The sequence below is a fragment of the Callithrix jacchus genome, chromosome 5 (genome assembly GCF_049354715.1).
Source record: "Callithrix jacchus isolate 240 chromosome 5, calJac240_pri, whole genome shotgun sequence".
NCBI lineage: Eukaryota > Metazoa > Chordata > Mammalia > Primates > Cebidae > Callithrix > Callithrix jacchus.
Window position 1 is genome coordinate 149,017,789 of NC_133506.1, and position 19,925 is coordinate 149,037,713.

Below are 19,925 nucleotides of genomic sequence, written 5' to 3' on the forward strand. Positions count from 1 at the left end.
TCTGGAAAACCTCCCTTTTGCACTTGTGATTATTTTTGGTGAGTTTTTCAGGTAATTATAAATTATGTAAGTTATTCAAGTCACCTGGGAAATTAAAAAAGGGTTTTATAGTTTCAGAATAGACCCTTTTGTCCATCCTAGGATGGCCACTTGAACTTTTTTTTTTTTTTTTTTTTGAGACAGAGTCTTGCTTTGTTACCCAGGCTGGAATGGTGCAGGGGCACAAACTCAGCTCACCACAACCTCTGTCTCCCAGGTTCAAGCAATTCTCCTGCCTCAGCCTCCCGAGTAGCTGGAACTACAGGCACACACCACCATGCCCAGCTCATTTTTGTATTTTTAGTAGAGACAGTGTTTCACTGTGTTGGCCAGGCTGGTCTCAAACTCCTGACCTGGTGATCCGCCCGCCTCAGCCTCCCAAAATGCTGGCGTGAGACATCACACCCAGCCAGATAGCCACTTGAACTATTTGAGGAAGACTTCAGCTGTCCATCTAGTGGTTCTAATTGAGAAATGAGATATGTAAGCATTTCTTTCAAAAATGACTCATGTGTTGGGATAATGTGAAAAGCAGAAACATAATAAGAAGGTTACATCTGCAGTCTGCAGTACATACAACTTATCAATGAACCCAGAAGAGAGATACGTAGGGAAAATGGTTTCTCAGCTTTTGATTTTTCTTGGCTGCCTGTTCTAAGTCCCAAAGGAATAAGGTAGACAGTACTTTGGGGAATGAAAGAGCCATTTGCTTTCTTCCTATGCCAGCTGGGAATCTGATGTCCCAATTTTTTAGTAATACTGTCTTTCTCTGGGTACAAAGAATTTAACAAGAAACAACATTTCTTATCAAATTCAGCATCAAAGCATGAACTAGATGACTGCTACTGAACCAACAACCTTACTATTCTGTAATAGAAAAATTCACCTGTGTAGAATTAAAAAGAAATTAATTTCAGAGCAAAAAGCAAGTACTATTAATGCCTGTCCTGATTATATGCAGTAGTAAAGCAAAATAGTCTGACAATTAGAAAGTGTTGGGAAAATATAGATACAGGCACAAGAATGGAAAAATTACTTCCACAAAAAAGGACATACTAAATCCTTCTATGCCTAGCATATCAATATGGAAGAAACCTACAAGAATTACATTAAAAACAGTCTTGACCAGATTGAAATACCTGATAATATATTAAGACCCATATAGCTTTCGCCAAATTATACAAAGTGGACTTTAGTCCGTATTCCTCACCTCCCTGCTGTATCTACTTTTGCTGACCACTCTTCCTCCTTGGGTTTCTCCCTAGATGCCTTACGTGATAATCCAGCTTTTTTCTTTTTTCCTGTAACTCTGTTCTTTTTCTCCCTTTTTAAATTCCCTTGTTCCCAAAAAGAGGTATTGTGGCTTCAGGGTATCCTCCCTCCCTCACTTGGCGACTCATCCAATCCCATATTGACACTTTTTCTTCAACTGAATGGTCACACAAATTTCTATTTTTTAACCTTCTCTTCTTTCCTGAGGACAAATTTCAGCTGAGAAGAGGTCAAAATGACTCCCAGATTCCTATACTACTTGCTCTTTTTAAAAAGGTAATTCTACGAGCTTGATTATATGTCTTTCTATATCATAGTTGACTAAAATCAGAAAAGTTAAAAGAAAGGCTGATGACAGCTTACATAATGTTAGAAAGAAAATAAAAAGAATATTGACACGAAGAGACAAAAAAAAAAAGACCCTGAAAATCACAAAAAGTAAAACAAAAAGCTTAGCAATCTGGGACTACTTGGAATACAAAACCAAAACAAAAACCAAAAAAAGTCAAAGATCTTTTTAGTCCACTGAAAGAATTACATAAACCATACAACTGCACTGTCCAATAACAGCAGTCACTAGATACAGGTAGATATTTTCATTAAGATTAAATAGAAGTAAAAATTCAGTTCTTCAGTCACACCAGCAGGAAGTACTCAATAGCCACATGTAGCCAGCAAGTGGCTACCTTATTAGACAACACAATAAAGAACATTTCCATCACTGTGCAAAGTTATATCAGACAGCTGCAGTGCTAACTCAACATTCACTGAGTTTTCCGTACTTCGTAGGCACTGTGCTAAACACAGGGATTTAGAAAGATAAGGCCTCTCTCTGCCCTCAAAGAGTACATAGCCTGTTTAGTGGGAGAAACGCATAAAAATACTCACAATTGCTAAAGCACAGGTAATGAAATTTATGAAAGAGCAACTAATTCTGTGGCCCAGCTCTGAATTTCATACGAATTAGCTAGGATTCCAATCCTTTTATCTAACGTCTATAATCTATCTTCTATGCAGACTTCGCCTTGTTCATCTAGCAGTATGACTATATGACAAATAATGCTGAGACTCACTACTACCTAGAAATCCCTGGGCCATCAGAACCAGAGACACTGACACCTGCATGGGATTTAAGTTAGCAGTGTTCCTCTGGAGTCTATGTTTTACACTGCTGGCAACCCCTGAAGGAAAAAGCTATCTTTCCACTCTGGCTATTTTTCCTTGGTCCCTCCCAGAAGTCAACTTTGTGCCAACTGTCATTTTGAATTTGGAGTTCCCAGCATGTTCTATACAATTTAGAGTTCCCAGCATGTTCTATATTTACAGTGTCTAGCTGCCTGACAAAGTTATAAAACATTACCAAGGAATTAGCACTGCAGTTGAGGACAAGTCTCAGGTACAAATGCAGCAAGATAAAGAGAGTCAACGTCCACTTTAGGCAGAAAGGAAAGGCTCTGCAAGGATGAAAGAAGCCTAGGAGTTAAAGGAAAGATTATGGACAAACAGGTTCATTACAACTCAAACACAGAGTACATACAAGGGGCCAATCGCAGGAGATGAGGCTGGAATGCAACCCAACTGCCAAGACAAGAAACTTAATGCTGTCATGGTAAGGAGGTTGGCCTGGATTAGCATGTGAGTGACAGCCACCCATTAGTAGGCAGTATAGTCAGACACTCAGATCTGTATTTTCCAAAGACAAATCTGGGAGAAGGGTGGAAGGCGGATAGTAGCAGATAACTAAAGTAAAAAGATGCCTGGATGAGATCTGGTTAAAAAGTAGTGGAGATAAAACAAAAACAAAACAAAACAAAAAAGTAGTGGAGATAAAAGAAGAAACTAATTTGAAACACATTAGAGAAAAATTATTGGCTCTGACTATTGACAGGATCTATCTAGGGCACTGGCACCCAAAACCGTTTGCTGCCCAAATTAGTGAGGAAAATAATGAGACCACTTAGATCATACAAGACAGAAAACAAATATCACAAGAAACATAAAAATTACAGGAACTGGCAGAAGACACACTGAGAGATTTAAAAAGAACAAAGACTCCAATGAGGCAATATTCCCTCTGCCTAGAATACAGTTCCCCAAGATAGCTGCATGGCTTGTTCCCCCACCTCCTTTATACGCTTGCATAAATGTCAATATCTTTGTGAGCCCTTCCCCATCCCACTGTTTAAAACTGAATAACACAGACATACTCTTAGCACTTCCCAACCCCCTTTTCTGCTTTATTTTTCCCTGTAATACTTATCACCATCTAATATACAATATACTTCACTTACTTTGTTCAATATCTGTATCTTTACTATTTAAACGCAACATAAACTCTATTGGGAGAAGAATTTGTCTGCTTCACTGACCACTATACACCAGCACCTAAAAGAGCGTCGGCCACATAGGAGGTACTCAACAAATACTTATTGACTGTCTGAATAAATAATGCAGTTGCTCACACCTGTTAATCCCAGGAGTTATTTGGGAGGCCAAGGCGGGCAGATCACAAGGTCAAGAGTTCGAGACCAGCCTGGCCAACACGGTGAAACCCCGTCTCTATTAAGAATACAAAAATCAGCCGGGCATGGTGGTGCGTACCTGTAATCCCAGCTACTCAGGAGGCTGAGGCAGGAGAATCACTTGAACCCAGGAGGAGGAGGCTGCAGTGAGCCAAGATTGAACCACTGCACTCCAGCCTGGGCGACAGAGAAAGACTACGTCTTGAAAAAAAAAAAAAAAAGAAATAAATAAAAAAAACAGAATGATTACATGTAGGCTAGTAAGTAAGCATAAAACTAATACTTAACAGGAAATTCTGTTGATCTTTTTGAATGCTAAAATGAAAAAATATGGATAACTAAATAGTCCTTTAAATATAAAAGGCTCAAAAATGTTTTCTTTAAGTATGATGTAACATACTCAAATATATATAATTATTTTACAGTCACAAAGTAATGAGAAAGATTTTACAGCTGGAAAAATCACTCACAATACTTGATAGCCACATAGCAAATTCCACCACTTAAAGTACTTAAGTCCTATTAAAGACACCAAACTTCGGTTAATGTTTTCTCAAAACTTCAATTCAAATTTCAAATTTATTTTCTGACATTTTGACTTAAACAAATGTTAAAATTCACATTTAAATTATTAAATTACAAGCTAAGCTAAAATGTTAAAAATTAAATGTTAAGCAAAGAGGCAAGAAGCTGAGATTGAAATATCAGAGTATTAGTATAACCATAACCATTGGCTTTAAAATATAGTAAAGAGAATATGACAAAGTGAAGAATGGCCAAAAAGTTAGAAAAGTAAAAAATCCAAGAACATAAAAAAGGCTACCTAGCTAGCTGGCTTCAGGAAAACAATCAAACATTACTAAGCTTCACTTTCTCTATCAGTGAAATGCAGTTAACAGTAGCACCTACTTACCTGATAGGATTGTTTTGAAAGTTTTTTGATGGATTAAATTTGTTTCAAGTAATAAGCTTGGCACAGTGTCTGTAAGCAATCATTTTACTCCTTTAATTCAAAAACATTTAAGAAAACTCTACTATACAAAAGGCACCATCGAAAGTATTTGTTACGGCAGCAAATAAAAAATATATATCCACCCTCCTGGAATCTATGGCCTACAGGGGAGGACAAATAACTAAATTACAAAGTGTGATACGTGCTCCAGAAGAAATCCATAGGGTCTTAAAACAGAAACCAAGGGAGTAAGAGCTCTCAACTTTAGATGACAGGAAAAGTTTCTCTGAAGAAAAAAATACTACCCATGCAGATGAACAGAGGGTATAGAAGTAAAGACTCAGTGATGCAGAGAGGGTACAGAAGTATACTGATGAATATCCAGGCCAGGCGCGGTGGCTCATGCCTGTAATCCCAACACTTTGGGAGGCCAAGGTGGGTGGATCACAAGGTCAAGAGATCAAGACCATCCTGGCCAACATGATGAAACTCCATCTCTACTAAAAATACAAAAATCAGCGGGGCGTGGTAGCACATGCCTGTAATCCCAGCTACTCGGGATGCTGAGGCAGGAGAATCTCTTGAACCCAGAGGCAGAGATTGCAGTTAGGCAAGATCACACACCACTGCACTCCAGCCTGGCAACAGAGTGAGACTCAAGTCTCAAAAAAAAAAAAGGAAGTATTTTCATGAATATCCTAGGCAAAGATTCAGCCTACCTGTGGGATAGGGCTTGCAGGATGTTTGAGGAACTGGGAGGAGCCAATACAAATAAAGCATAAGAAATCAAGTGAGATGAGATAATCATGTTAGGCAGGAGCTAGATCATGCAGGAGAACCCTGAAGTCCCATGGTAAGGATTTGTAATTCTATTCTATGGAATTTATTCTTCAATGGAAAATATTCAAAGTATTTTTGGAAAAGGTACAACAAAGAATGTAAAGGAGAGTAGAAGGATTAGTTCTTAGCAACTAGAAGGAGAGAAGAGAGAGAGGACTGCTGATTCTACAGCGCAAAACAGCAAAAATAAATAAATAAATAAAATAAAACCAGGGTACAAAAAGAAAAGCCAATTAGGCTATCTATGAGAGAATAGCAATACCAGAGCAAATTTCACACTGAAAACAACTATAAAAGCGATACAAAATGTCCCTAAATCCCCAGCTATTTGAAGGCTTAGGGAGAAGAACCAAGAGCCAGGACTTGAGGAGCCAAGAATGCTTAGAGAAGGAAAACACTTTGAAGATGTCACTTCAATTCCCCCTAAGGTACTTGCCAATCAGCACAGAGCAATAGGCCAAGCAGAAAGCAGCATCCCAGAACTTGTGAGTCTCATAGGGCTGGGAAGATAAAAAGTGAATGTCACACCACCAAGGAGCCAGGAATTGAGGATCTCAGGAAAATAAAAAGGAACCTCAAAGAAAGGAGCCCAATATTCTGTTCAACTTTTCTTTTCCAGTTATGTGCTGAATCATAAACAGCATGGATTGAAATTCAGAAAATCCCAGCAAAAAGATGTTGAAAAGAGGTTTAAAAATAGCTTTCATCAGCCTCATCATACTTGAAATTCAGGACTTGCCAAGGAAGAGGTATCTTGGTAAAAACACCAAACTTTCAACTGAGATCTTAGCTAAGGGCTATACACCAGTAGTGAGGCTATCAGTTTCCTGACTGCCCTGAATTCAGGCTCATGTTGTATCAGTCACGTACGAATCAAAGTGATCAATGTTTTTCTAACTACTCACCAGAGGATAGTAAATCCCATCTGGAGAAAGATAACTGTAATTCAGATCCTCTATACTTTTTCATCACAGTGTTAATAAAACATTGCCAGGCACCCAAGGAAAAAGGATCAAATGATCAAAAACAAAACAGAAAAAGGCTCACAGGCAATCTAGATATGATGGTCATCAGACAGAAATTTTGCAACAATAATTAATATACTCAAGAAAACAGATCAAAACATCATAAGAACTTGATTCTATGTAAGTTACAGGATGAAAAATACAAAAACTAAAATTAAAAACTCAATAATTAGAAATAACTGAATACTGGACAGTGAAGATATAAGTGAACATAAAGATAGCTTACTAGAAAATCTCTAGGCTTAGAAGAAGGGGAAAAAAGAATGGAAACAGTGACATGACCTACATGTAACTGTAGTCCCATAAGGAAAGAAGACAGTTGAACAGAAATAATACTTAAAGAATATTAGCTAATTCCTGCAGGCGTGGTGGCTCATCCTATAATCCCAGCACTGTGGGAGGCTGAGGTGGGTGGATTACTTGAGACCAGGAGTTTGAGACCAGCCTGGCCAACATGACAAAACCCCATCTCTACTAAAGTTAAAAAAATTAGCCAGGCATGGTGCTACCTGCCTGTAATCCCAGCTACTAGAGAGGGTGAGGCACTAAAATCACTTGAACCCAGGAGATGGAGATTGCAGGGAACTGAAATCGTGCCACTGCACTCCAGCAAGACACTGTCTCAAAGAAAAAAAAAAAAAAAAAAAAAAAAGAATTTTAGCTAATTCCCAACTGACAAAAGATAGTAAGCCAAAGATTGACTCAATACCTCAAGATACTCTACAAACTTTATGCAGATTACAAAAAGAAAAAAAGAAGCTACACAAGAGCACATCAATAGTAAAATTGGTGAAAACCAAAGACAAGATACAATCTTTAAAACAGCCAAAGGAAAACATATTCACTTCAAAGGAATAACAATAAAACCAAAAGCTTGAGTTGACATAAACAGTGGCAGCCAGAAGATGATAAAACAACATCTAGAAGGTGCATAAAGTAGGGACCCTTTAAAAATGAAGGTAAAATGAATACATTTTCAGGAAAACAAAAACAGAGAATTCATTACCAGAAGACCTGCACTAAACGTTCCTTGGATAAAAGGAAAATTACCCAGACGCACATACTATCAAAATAGAAAGAAATGAAGACCTCCAGAAGGGTAAATGTGAGGACAAAGTTAAATGAGTAATCACTATTTTAACAACAATATTACTCTTATTACCACCGTTACTATTATTTTAACAATAATAATAATAATGACATCTTTGGGGTTGAAAACAAAGCGAAGACTGGAAGAGGGGTAAATGGAATTAAATTAAAAGGCCATTCCATTACCCTGAAGTGGTAAAGGCAAAAATTTATGATTGACAAAAAAGTTAAAGATGTACACTGTAATCTCTAAGCTAATCAGTAAAGATAGTAAAATAATTTATAACAGAGAAGCTAAGAGAAAGGGATATGGAAAACTATTTGATTCATCCAAAAGAAAACAAGAAATGGAAGGTAAAGTTATAAAGAACTGATGATGGAAGTAAAATACCAATTGCAAAATGATAAATTTAAACCCAAATAATGTGGTACAGTAATTACAGTAGAGGTAAAACAGAGATTATCAAACTTAATAAAAAAAAAAAAACCCAACTCTATGATGCTTAAAGAGATTCATCTTATGTATAAGGACAAAGAGAGGTTTAAAGAAAATGAATGAAAAGGAAAACAAAAAGAATGCTATATTAACATCCCCCCTAAAAAAACTTTAAAGCAAAAAATGTTACTAGACATCAAGATGATAAAAAGATCAATCCAACAGGACGATACAACAATCATAAATTTATTTGTAGCTAATAATTTAGCCTCCAAATGTGAGGTACAATTTGAGAGAACTAAAAACATATAGACAAATCTTCACATTTGGCAATTTTAACACAAATTTCTCAACTGAGTGATTTTAAAAAGACAAAAAAGTGAGTAGTAAGATTGAAAATGATTAATAAAGTTGACTTAATTGCTATATGTGACACACTGTCCTCAATTTTCTAAAACTGACCATAAAGCAAGTATCAACAAATTACCCACAAGTGAAATAATAGAATAGCTCCAAATCACAATAGATACCAAACTAGATATCAGTAATAAAAATATAGCTACAAAATCCCCAAATGCTTAGACCACAAGGGAAATTTTTAAATAGGCTTCATTGAATGATAAAAAAAATAATATACATCAAACTTGTAAGATCCATCTAAGTTACATTTAGAGGGGAATTTCATATACATTTTTTAAATTGCAAAAAATACTTAAAAAAAAAAAAAAAACCACAAAGGAGCCAGGCACAGTGGTCTGCACATCTGTACTCCCAGCTACTTGGGAGGCTGAGGAGGAAGGAGCAGTTGAGCCCAGGAGTTCAGAAACCAGCTTCCGCAACACAGTGAGAATCCCCCCATCTCTTAAAAGGATTAAAAAAATAAATAGACAAGCTGACAATTAAGCTTTAGGACCCAACTCAAAAACTTAAAAAAGAACAGAAAGTTATCATTTTTTAAATAGAAGAAATAAAGGTAAAGGCAGAAATCAGTAACAAGTTTGAAACAACATTAAATCTGAAAATGGACTCTGAAAAGATTGAGTACAAAGAGACACAAATTGCCAATCAGGAGATTTTAAAAAGGAGAGATCACAGATACTACAAATATCAAAACAATTATAAAAGGATACACAAAAAACCCTTAAACTGAACTGGAAAATTCAGACAAAATGACAAATCTCTTAAAAAGCAAAACTTGTCAAAATTGAAAAAGAAATAGAAAATGTAAACAGCGTTTTATGTATTGAAGAAACAGAATCAATAATCTTTACAAGAAAACTCCAGATGGCTTCACCAGTGAATTCTTTCAAACATTTATGGATGAAATAAAATCAATCTTCACAAACTCTTCCAGAGAATTAAAAAACATTTCCCAGCTCATCTTATGAGGTCAGCATAACCTTGATATGTAAATCTGTCAGACTTTACAAGAAATTAAAATTGCTAGCCAATTTTTTTTGTGAACAAAAAATTCTAAATAAAGTATTACCTAGCATACAACATTTGAATAATGTATAATGAAAAAGTTAGGTTTATCCAGAAATTCAAAGATACTTTAAAATTAGGAAATAGATATCCTTCTCTTTCCCACTCATACCAAAATAACACTCATTTTTGAGAGAGCAACTATATTACTAAGAGTTTTGTCCCAAGGGAATAATCAGACAAGGCAGAGATATGTTTAAGAATATCCATCATGTCATTGTTTATAACAGTTTCTGAATACTCATGAATATGGAATTAGCTAAATAATTTATATATATCTATCAGAATCAGTTCAAAATTATACTATGGTTCTATACTTATTTGTATAGATAGATGTTCATAATATAGGCTGAACTTAAAATACGTAAGGAGGGAACTTAAAGCTAAACTTGATTTAACATGACTAAATGAAAACAGCAGGATACAAAAGCAAGACTATTTCTAAGCCAAAGAAAAACACTAGTTTTATATGAAAGTAAAGAAAAACATGTATCATAAGAACATTTGTCTAGACACAATAAATTGCCATCTTAAGTACATAAACAAAAATGTTAATGTTAAACTTTAACGATTTTCTTCAGCAGAAAGAATATTTTCTTCTCAAAATCTAGTCAGAAAATTGCCCAAATATATATTTAGTGAGACCAAAAATACTACTAGATTTGACCAATCGAGAATCAATCTCTCTCTCTCTCTCTTTCTCTCTCTCGATATCTATATCTCAATAGAGAATCTCTTCCTCTCCCTCTCCCTCTCTCTCTCTCTCTATATATATATATGTACAGTTAAAAGTATGGAGACAAAAACAAAATGCCCTGAAAGCACTAAATCTTTTACAAGTCAATCTATTTGTTACACATACAAAGCATTCAAAGTGGAACTTTATAAGAAAAATCCACTGTGTAACAAATATATACACAAGAAGACTCAAAGTTCCAAACAAGTTTAAAGGGAACTCCCTTTAATTTGACCAATTAGTAAGACAACCAACTTTAATTAAAATAATTCCCATCCAAAGGTTACACAGTATATTACAAAGATACATAAAATAGGTTTTATTTCTACCAAGCTAGCTCAGACCAATTAGCAGGGACTCCCTGGAGCAAGGTATCAAGGTATCTAAGGCAGTCTTCTTAGGATAATGTGCCTGAGGGATTCGGCGATGTTAGGTCAGTTATGGTTGCGGGGAGGGGTGTAAATCTTTATCACTATTGCCACCAGACCCGAATTCCTATTCTAGCTCAACTTCTTCCTTGCTATATGACTTCAAACAAGTTCCTTTCCCTCTTTGAACCTAGGCTGTAAGAAAGTAAAAATGAGCTTGGTTGATAATCAGACTGTGATATCTGAAAGATACAGAGAAGACCAACAGGTAACAAAGTTTTTCCCACAGCCACACTACAGCTCCAAAATGACTAACAATCTCCCTTTCTGTGATTAGTGCTTTCTCACCAATGACTTCCCAAGTCCCCTTCATTTATCCAATCTCCTAAGCAAAGACTGCGGACAGACCCAATTACTAACCCACCTCCACTTGATGTATGATAGCATTCAATCCAGGAGTACGCCTTCTTCAGCACAGCCCAAACAAACCCTACTGAAAACTCCTCCCATTCTCTCTTTTGAGAAAGAGTCTCACTGTCACCCAGGCTGGAGTGCAGTGGTACTATCTCAGCTCACCGCAGTCTCTGCTCACTGCAACCTCCACATCACGGATTCAGGCAATTCTCTTGCCTCAGCCTCCAGAGTAGCTGTGATTACAGGCGCCTGCCACCACACCTAGCTAAATTTTGTATTTTCAGTAGAGATGGGGGTTTCACCATGTTGGTCAGGCTGCTGTTGAACTCCTAATCTCAACTGTTCCGCCGAACTTAGCCTCCCAAAATGTTGGGATTACTCTTACTCTCTTTTACTGACACTTGGCAGGATTCCTCTAGCATGTGCTCTTCCTAGCTGCAAACCAGTAACCTAACTTGTTTCACTACAGATACATTCCTGGTGGTCTTCACCTGGTGGGCATTAAGAATTTCTTTATCTATATACCAGCTATATTTACCCAGGGTCACTGTAAGGATTAAATTAAATGCTATAATATAAAATGCCATGCATCTGCCTAGTATTAGCGAGTACACAACAAATATTAGTTCTCTCTCCTCTATGAGCTCAAAGTCAAGTTACATACGTAATTTTATTTTTTATCACCTAACCAGTTCTTTACTATCAAGAATCTACATCTCTGCAAAACATAGCGAGCAACCAGAAAATTAGCCCCCAAATAAAGAGAATTCTAAGCAACCAAAACAGATATAATCAAGTCCATGAAATAAAAGATCATGCACTTTACTGTGGGGTTTACTCCTAAAAAATCCTACTCAGACACCATTGGTTCATTTTAAACATATACCATTTTTAATAAACTTGGAAAATATGGTTTCCATACCCATACCAAATTAAAGCCAGCAACTGTAAATAGGAATAAGAAGACAGACTGATCATAGAAAAAACAGCTGCTCAACAAGGCAGGAGACAGAAAACTCATAACTATCAAGCACAAGACACAAATCTTTACCTAATGCAGTGGCTTCTAAATTTTTTTGACTGAAGATCCCAAATATAAAATACTTGAGGCACATACCTAGAGTAAATGTGTATTCATTTATAAACATACATATAGTATAAAACAGAAATTAAAAGATTAAAATTTTGTTTTACTTTTTACTATTTTAACTACCAACTATTTTCAATATTAATTTGTTTTAATCTTCTAATCACTAAAAATACTATTACTATTAACATATTGAGAGCATTATTACCAAATATGTCTCTATTTTTTAAAATCTTAGTTTCTCCATTTGTGAAATTCAATATATTTTGACACTTGGTTTTAAGAGCTGTTGTAAGTCATAACTAAAAAACTTACCTTACAAAGATGAGATCTATATAGAACATGTCACTTACTAACTTACTAAATCATATTACTTTTCCATTCTATCACCAAATATGTAAACGTTTTTATTCAAAGTCAGCTACCTGATATCAATGTCATTAAAATTTTCTTTTTCCTGACTGCAATAAGAGATCTTTACAAACTAAAACGTTTGGCTTTCCAGTAAATTGTCCAAAGTCAATTAAAATTCACTGTAAGGAAGATTTTCAACAGATTGGAAATACCTCAACAGGCTTTCAAAATGTTCTCTCCATAATTTTTCTTTCTTCTATAAAGCAGGTTTTTTTCTCACTTACCGTTTAAAATGTCAATTTTGCCTTGAAGTGACAACTAAGAGACTGTTTTCTCAAAAATATCTGCTGATTTTTATTTTTGGTAGCCTCTTGTCATCATGGATAAGAACAGCATATAGAATTCTCATCTTTTGTAATAAAAATATGTGATTCATCTTAGAGTTCTACAACTCTCTTAAATGCTTTGACAGCAAACCTCTGTTCCTGTCTCCATCTCAATACAAAGTATCATAGATTCTTCTTTATATAACAGAAAAACTGGAAAAACTCTGAGAAACTCATGGTGCTGTTGTTGGCATCTACATTACAGAATTCACACATCTTCCCTCAGCAAACCACACTCTCCATGAGCACCTGAATGTGGGTGGACCTAGGAAAACCTCAGAGCCAATTCACATAGCATGAATACAGAAGCTCAATTCTTCTCCCTTTTGGGGCACAAAATAAACAAATAGAAGTTATCACATTTACTTCTCACACCTCAAAATTTACTTGCTTCACCTTACTTTGTAAATTACTGATCTAGTAAAGGGGCATAAAGCTTCACAATCTATATTAGATGCTCAGGGTATTATAGTTGCAGCTTATACCTGTGAATATTATACCTGTGAATATAGCTTACACCTACTATATTATAGAGACAGGTACCCAATAAACACTGATTGAATGCAATCAATATTATTCAAATTATAGCTCTAAGCCACCAAAAATAAGTTAAATTATGCATAGTACATTTCATTTAAGCAAATACAATGGTAATCCAAAATTGTTAGACTGGGCTATTTTAAAACTCAACCTCCAAGTATTCAGAAAATGTAGTAGTTCAGAACAACTTATTATCAAGGTTTCCAGGTTACCATGAATTCTACAGTCTCACTCCATTTTTCCCTCCCAGAATAAGACTTAGAAAATCAAAGAGCACATTTGCTAAGTGTAAGTTTCAGTCTCCTAAAACACATTTACTGTTGAATATTATGCAAATTATTAGTGTCATCAGTATTTTATCCCCTAATTTAAAATAACTTCAAGCTTTAATACTACAAATACAGTTTTCATATTCCAAGTGATAACAAAAGCAGACATTACAGATTTCATATTTAATACGACTATTAGTATGGAATGATATTTACTTCTTCCATAAGTAAAAAAGACAGTAATACTTTTTGAGCCAAGAAAGTCATTCAACAATTTCTGAATGTCTAAGAACTATCAGAGGTGAAATAAATGTGATATTATATCCATAGAAATTTGATAAGAGGAATGTCAAAAGCACTAAAGGAAAATGGTTTCCAGGAAGGAAAGATCACTGTGGCCTAAAATGAACTAAAGACCATTTCAGATACAAGCTGGGGTAGGATTCAGGGACAGAAAGAAGGAATTCAGAGCTGAAGGAAGCAATGTCATCTTTTTTCTTAATAAAAATGTCTAATTCAAAATACCAAATATGGGATACATTCAAGTAAAAATTTAAAGAAACATTCAATTCTTAATGTATTAGTTATTAAGCTATTCAAGTCACACATATATATAAACGGTACTTATGTAACCTGTGGCTTTATAAAACCCTTCATCTTAAACCTGAAAGAAGAATCTAGGAAAAGAAAGAAAAATAAAAAGGAGCTGTAAGTAAAGAGGAAAAAGTCCTTCGGCATTAAATCTCAGTATACTTTTCTCAATGTTAAAAATTTTCTATTTTCTGGGCCTTTTACTTTCATGGCATTTTCTCCTAGTATATTCAACATTTGTCATTTTACTTTAACTTGGAAAAGTGATAAAAGTTCACTTTGAAAGAAAATACATTTTAGTAATAATTTCCTGTCCACAAGAGGGCTCCAATAATTCTTCCATGAATGGAAGTGATATAACGAGAACTACAATAAAAACATTCATTAAGCACATATAATGTACTGGAAAAAACTAGAATTGTCATTATCTCATTTAACTCTTATTACAAATTGTTTTCTGTTATAATTTCGACATTAACAGTTGTTAAAGATACAGGGCTTTTCTTTAACTGCTTTATCAACTAAAATGTTCCGAATCACAAAATTGCCATTATTCTCACAATGTCAATTTCTCTCTTAAAGTTTTCAATGTAATAGATGCTATAAAGTATAATTTTAGTCCAAAGCTATAAATAGTAGCCTAAATGTTGTATACAATACTCTTATAAAAACAAGAATGTACTTCCTGATAACTTTATCAATCCAGAAAACAAAACTACCATTGCTGCCCAGTTTTAGAACTTATTATTAACACAGGCAGTAATTATTTTCTTGCAGAAAACCTACAGTGGTTAACATAAGTCACACTACAACTATAAATGACGAATATTGCCACATCATGAACTATGATCTTGGCTGAAAAATAAACGAATAATCTAAATATAACATATGATATTCTGTTTAGAGATTTTCAGATTTTTTCACAAATAAGCTACTACACTAGGACGTTATTAAATCTAGTTCAAACTCAATTATTCTTAGCAAAGAAAAACCAATATTTCAAATAAATACACTTGTAATATTTATAGAACATATATATTACAGAATGTAGTAAAAGTACCAACTACAAATTATGTTTTAAAGGGTACAGCAAATCCATTCACTAGGGGTGCCACTCCCTCATCCAAAATATTGACATTTGGATTATTAAAAATGAGACTCCTTATGCTAAACACAAAAATTTATTGAATGTTTAAAAATAAATTTTAAATGTAAGTTTAAGCAAAACAAAAACCAATGCTAAAAAATCAATTTTTAAAGTGAGTCAAAATCATGGCCATAAAAAGACTTTGCCAAAAACCTCGATTTAGCAATTATTGTAGTTCGAGAATAAATTATCTCTATTGAAAATATGACAGAGATTGTAACTTCACCACCCCATCCCATCTCCCCAACAGGATTTTCCTATACATCTGACAAGCACAATTAACACATAAAAGATTAAATAACATTAAAATGACACCTCCAACAAAAAGTAAGAGTGTAACATTTGTTTCTAAATAGCACATACTGTCAACGAAGAGAAAGCTTAACGTTTTACTGCATCTAGCAAAAATGTATTTATTCATCAAGGCAAGTTTAGTGCATTGTAACAGTATATATCCTGATCAATTTAGGGTTATGCTGCAAGGGATATATCCTTAGCTTTGCTTTGCCATGCTAGTGGTGAGAGCTCTTCAAGATTTAGAGTGGTGAATTTGTTCCATCATGAATGTAAACTAAAATCAATTGTCAATTATTAATGGTATAAAGAGTTTAATAATTCTGAAGCATCTAATCTACAACTTCTAACCAATATTTGTCATGTTATAGTTCAAAAAGTTGAGAATTCTAGGCATATAGCAAACGATGACACTTCTTAAGCAAAAATGCAAAGTTAATAAGAAAATGAATGATGATAAGATTTTCACAAAGAAAAAATGTTAATCTCCAACTAGTTGAACAGCTAGAAAACAAGACATAAAACATACTCAGAACAATCAAACCTGTGCTGTACCTCAGAACCCACTCTGAAATAGCATCATCAGGGCATTATATGTTTATTACATAATATTGCTTTGCCCTTGCATATCACCTTTAATCAAGGGATCTCAAAGCACCACAGAATCATCAAGGCCTTAACATACAGCCTAAAACAGACAAATTGTTGTATTTTATAATTGCACATATTAATAAAACCCTGCGCCTACTTCCCAGTCTTCTGATAACATCAGCCTCCAAACCCTCTCTCTGACTTATAAACAGTATTCCCCAAATCATCTCAATCTGTGACTGATGCTACGCACATTTCAGCTTTTCTTCACTGGACCTAAAGGAAGTAGTGGCACTGTTTTAATAATACACATCTATTTCATTCCAACTTCCAGGAGAGAATAGATGGTACTCAGGGTTAACCTATCTTGCACTGTGCTTGAGGATATAAAATGGAGGCTTTCGGGAGAGCAAATCTTTGCTCGAGGCAATGAACCCACAGATCACTCATCAAACAAGGGAAATAGCATTTCCCAGCTCTATCTAGAGACTGCTCCCGGCAACTTCAAGGGTGGTGTGGAGGAAACCTGGTCCGACCGTACCTAACCAGGCAGGAGGCTATTTCATGTGTGCACACCAGGAGACAAGCGAAAACTAAAAGGACAATGCACGAGTTTTAGGACTCAGGAAGCAGAGTGTAAGACTGTTATGAAGACATAACAGAACCCTGTGTTTCACTTTGCATTAAGTGGGAAATTAAACAAGAGCAAGATGCCTTTTAAATCAAGGTCAACGTAAGCTATTTAGAATCATTTAATTTTTGCTATAAAATCCGTATATGAGGTTTGCTCCTATAGAAACATCTGGCGTTTTAAAATTTAATCATCAGCAGGCTGGGCGCAGTGGCTCACGTCTGTAATCACAGCACTCTGGGAGGCCGAGATGGGTGGATCATCTAAGGTTAGGAGTTTGAGACTAGCCTGGCCAACATGGCGAAACCCTGTCTCTACTAAAAATACAAAAAAAAATTTTTTCTTTTAGCCGGGCGTGGTGGTGGGAGCCTGTAATCCCAGCTACTTGGGAGGCTGAGGCAGGAGAATCGCTTGAACCCGGGAGCAGAGGTTGCAGTGAGCCGAGATGGCACTACTGCACTCCAGCCTGGGCAACAAGAGTGAAATTCTGTCTCAAAAAAAAAATTTTTTTTAATGTTTTAAATAAAATAAAATTTAATCATCAGCAAAGTTCAATTTTTTTCCACTGAATACACAAACACTCAATGTTAACATATGTGAGCACAACTACATTCACTTCAATTCTTCCATAAACAGGATTATTCCTCTTCCTGTTAATTAGCTGCATTATGTTTGTCCATAGGACTGCAAAGTGTAATTTCGCACTCACACAAACCAAGCCCCCAGCACTGTAAGGTTACACGGTTACTGTTAAGTCAGTACTCACAATCTTAACCTTTATAAACAAAACAATAAGCGTGAATAAACTACTTTTTGTTTCAAGTTCTCAACACTCGGTGATCGAGGTTCAATACCATGTTTCCTTAGCTTTTTGTCTAATATGGAATCTACTATGAATAAATATTTGGCATTAAAAAGCCCTGGAATACTCATAATAAGTACCAATACAGGGTGAGCCTACGTTTGTGAAAATCCCAAAATATCTTAATATTTCTGTTGCCGTCCGTGTTCCGACATTTCAAAAGGCTCGCAGCAAATTCGAATCCACTTTTTCTTGAAGAGATGTGCATCACTGTTCTTGAAAAATATCAAGTTCGTCCCCACTGCATTGATGATCTCGTCTGTGTCATAAAGCAAGATTCCCGTTTCCCTACCTATTCTCTCGTAGGGACACCCGTCCTCGGCTCTGCCCACTGTCACTGACGTTTTCAGAAACGTTAAAATACTACTGTTGGGAGGCTTCTAGCAAAGAGGGAGATGTTTTGTCCCCTCAAGCTACCATGTTCCCTTTCCCTACTTCTTCACTGTCTTCAATGACTTAGAAAACAATACCAAATGAGAGAACCCATATTAAAAGCAGCACTTTCTAAAAGGAGGAAACCAGAAGCTGCAACTTCTCCAAATCGCTCAGCACGGTGGCTTTTCGACAGTCCCCGGCAAACCTTTGCCCCACGCCTGCCGTCTTTCCGATTAAACAAGATTGGAAACCACAATTAAATCAGAGTGTCATAACTTATCCGTCACTTACCATATCCGCCGGGACATTACTGGACATCTTGCCGTTGGACATATACCCAGATGTTTACGGAAAAAAAAAATACAACAAACAAAAAAGAGCAGAAGTCTTCAAGCTACAGAAATAAACCTTCACGATTCTGACTGGTTCGTGATGTGCTTTCTCCCCCCAAAATAAGTTATTTCGGGGCCAAAGTGCGGGCCAGGCCGAGGTTCTGGTGCGAGAAGGAACAATCCCCAGGAGCTGTGTGGCCGGAGCGGGAGGAAACTCCTGGGACAGCAGCGGCAGCCCCTTTCGTCGTCGTCAGCAGCAGCCGCAGCAGCAGTAGCCCCAGGACCGACCGCGCCAGGTGGACCGAGCCGAGTGACACACGGACATGGAGCGGGGTGGGAGGGGGTTAAATCCGCCTTCCTCTTTCCCAGCCCCGGCAATGATTCACACTCGCTCCCGAGTCAAGTCCTCATTAAGCAGGAGAAAAATGCCCCAGCGTGGATGTACATAGATAACTATGTAGCTACACATCGACGCGTGACCCTTGAGTGGCGGCCGAGCGGTGGCCGGACGCCGGACGCGGACCCTAAGGAGCCACTCTCCGGGCGCCGCGCGGACGGCGCGGGGAAACGGCTCAACTCGCACCGCCGGGGCGGAGAGCCGGGCCGCGGAAACCCGCGCTCAAGGGCATTTAACTAGTTGGGAACCAAAGCGAAAGCCCGGAGGGGGAAGGACCGAAAGCGCGGGGGTGCTTGGGGCCGGTCGGGACACTCCACAGCCCCTCGGGGCTCAGGCCGCGGTCGCCTCCGGGCAGCAACGGGGGTCGGGGCGCATAGTCTCCGGCTTCTCAGCGCTCCTCTTCTGCCTCCGCCTCCCCCGCCGCCGCCTCCCAGGTCTCCGCCTTCCCTCCCCTCCCCGGCCTCGCGAGCTCCGGGCGACGCCGACTTCGGCTGGTCCCCGGAAGAGGCCGGGTCCTCCCTCTCCTCAGCCCGGGAAGGGTTTCCTCTCAGAGCTTTGTTTCTGCTCCTCCTAATTCTCCACTTTTCAGTCCCACACGCCACGGCCGCCTCCTGTCATCGCCTCTCAAACCAACATGGCGGCGGCGGCTGCCACAGCGCCAGTAGGGGAAACGGGGAGAGCACGGACCCCTCCCCCGTGCAGCCACCGCCCCCGTCACCGTCCTCCCTCCGCGGACACCAAGTGCGTCACCACGGAGACCACCCTCGAGCATCACGGGAACTGTAGTCTACGAAGGTGGGGGGAGGGAGCCGCCGAACGCGTTCTAGCCCGGCTCCGAAGCCACTCCCCCCCATAGCAACAGTTGTGAGGAAAGGAAATCTCCCACTTCTC

The 19,925-nt window shown here is 37.4% G+C and overlaps 1 protein-coding gene across 5 annotated transcripts in view; it reads right to left on the reverse strand.

The window, feature by feature from the left end:
- Positions 1-19,670, reverse strand: part of UBL3 (ubiquitin like 3) — an 85,098-nt gene extending 65,428 nt beyond the window's left edge. For all 5 annotated transcript variants that reach the window (XM_002748920.6, XM_008998073.5, XM_078375235.1 and 2 more), the window contains exon 1: positions 18,597-19,670. In XM_002748920.6, the coding sequence (XP_002748966.1) occupies positions 18,597-18,638 (42 nt within the window). In that variant the 5' untranslated portion in view covers positions 18,639-19,670. The remainder of the gene's footprint in view (positions 1-18,596) is intronic.
- Positions 19,671-19,925: the final 255 nt, after the last annotated feature.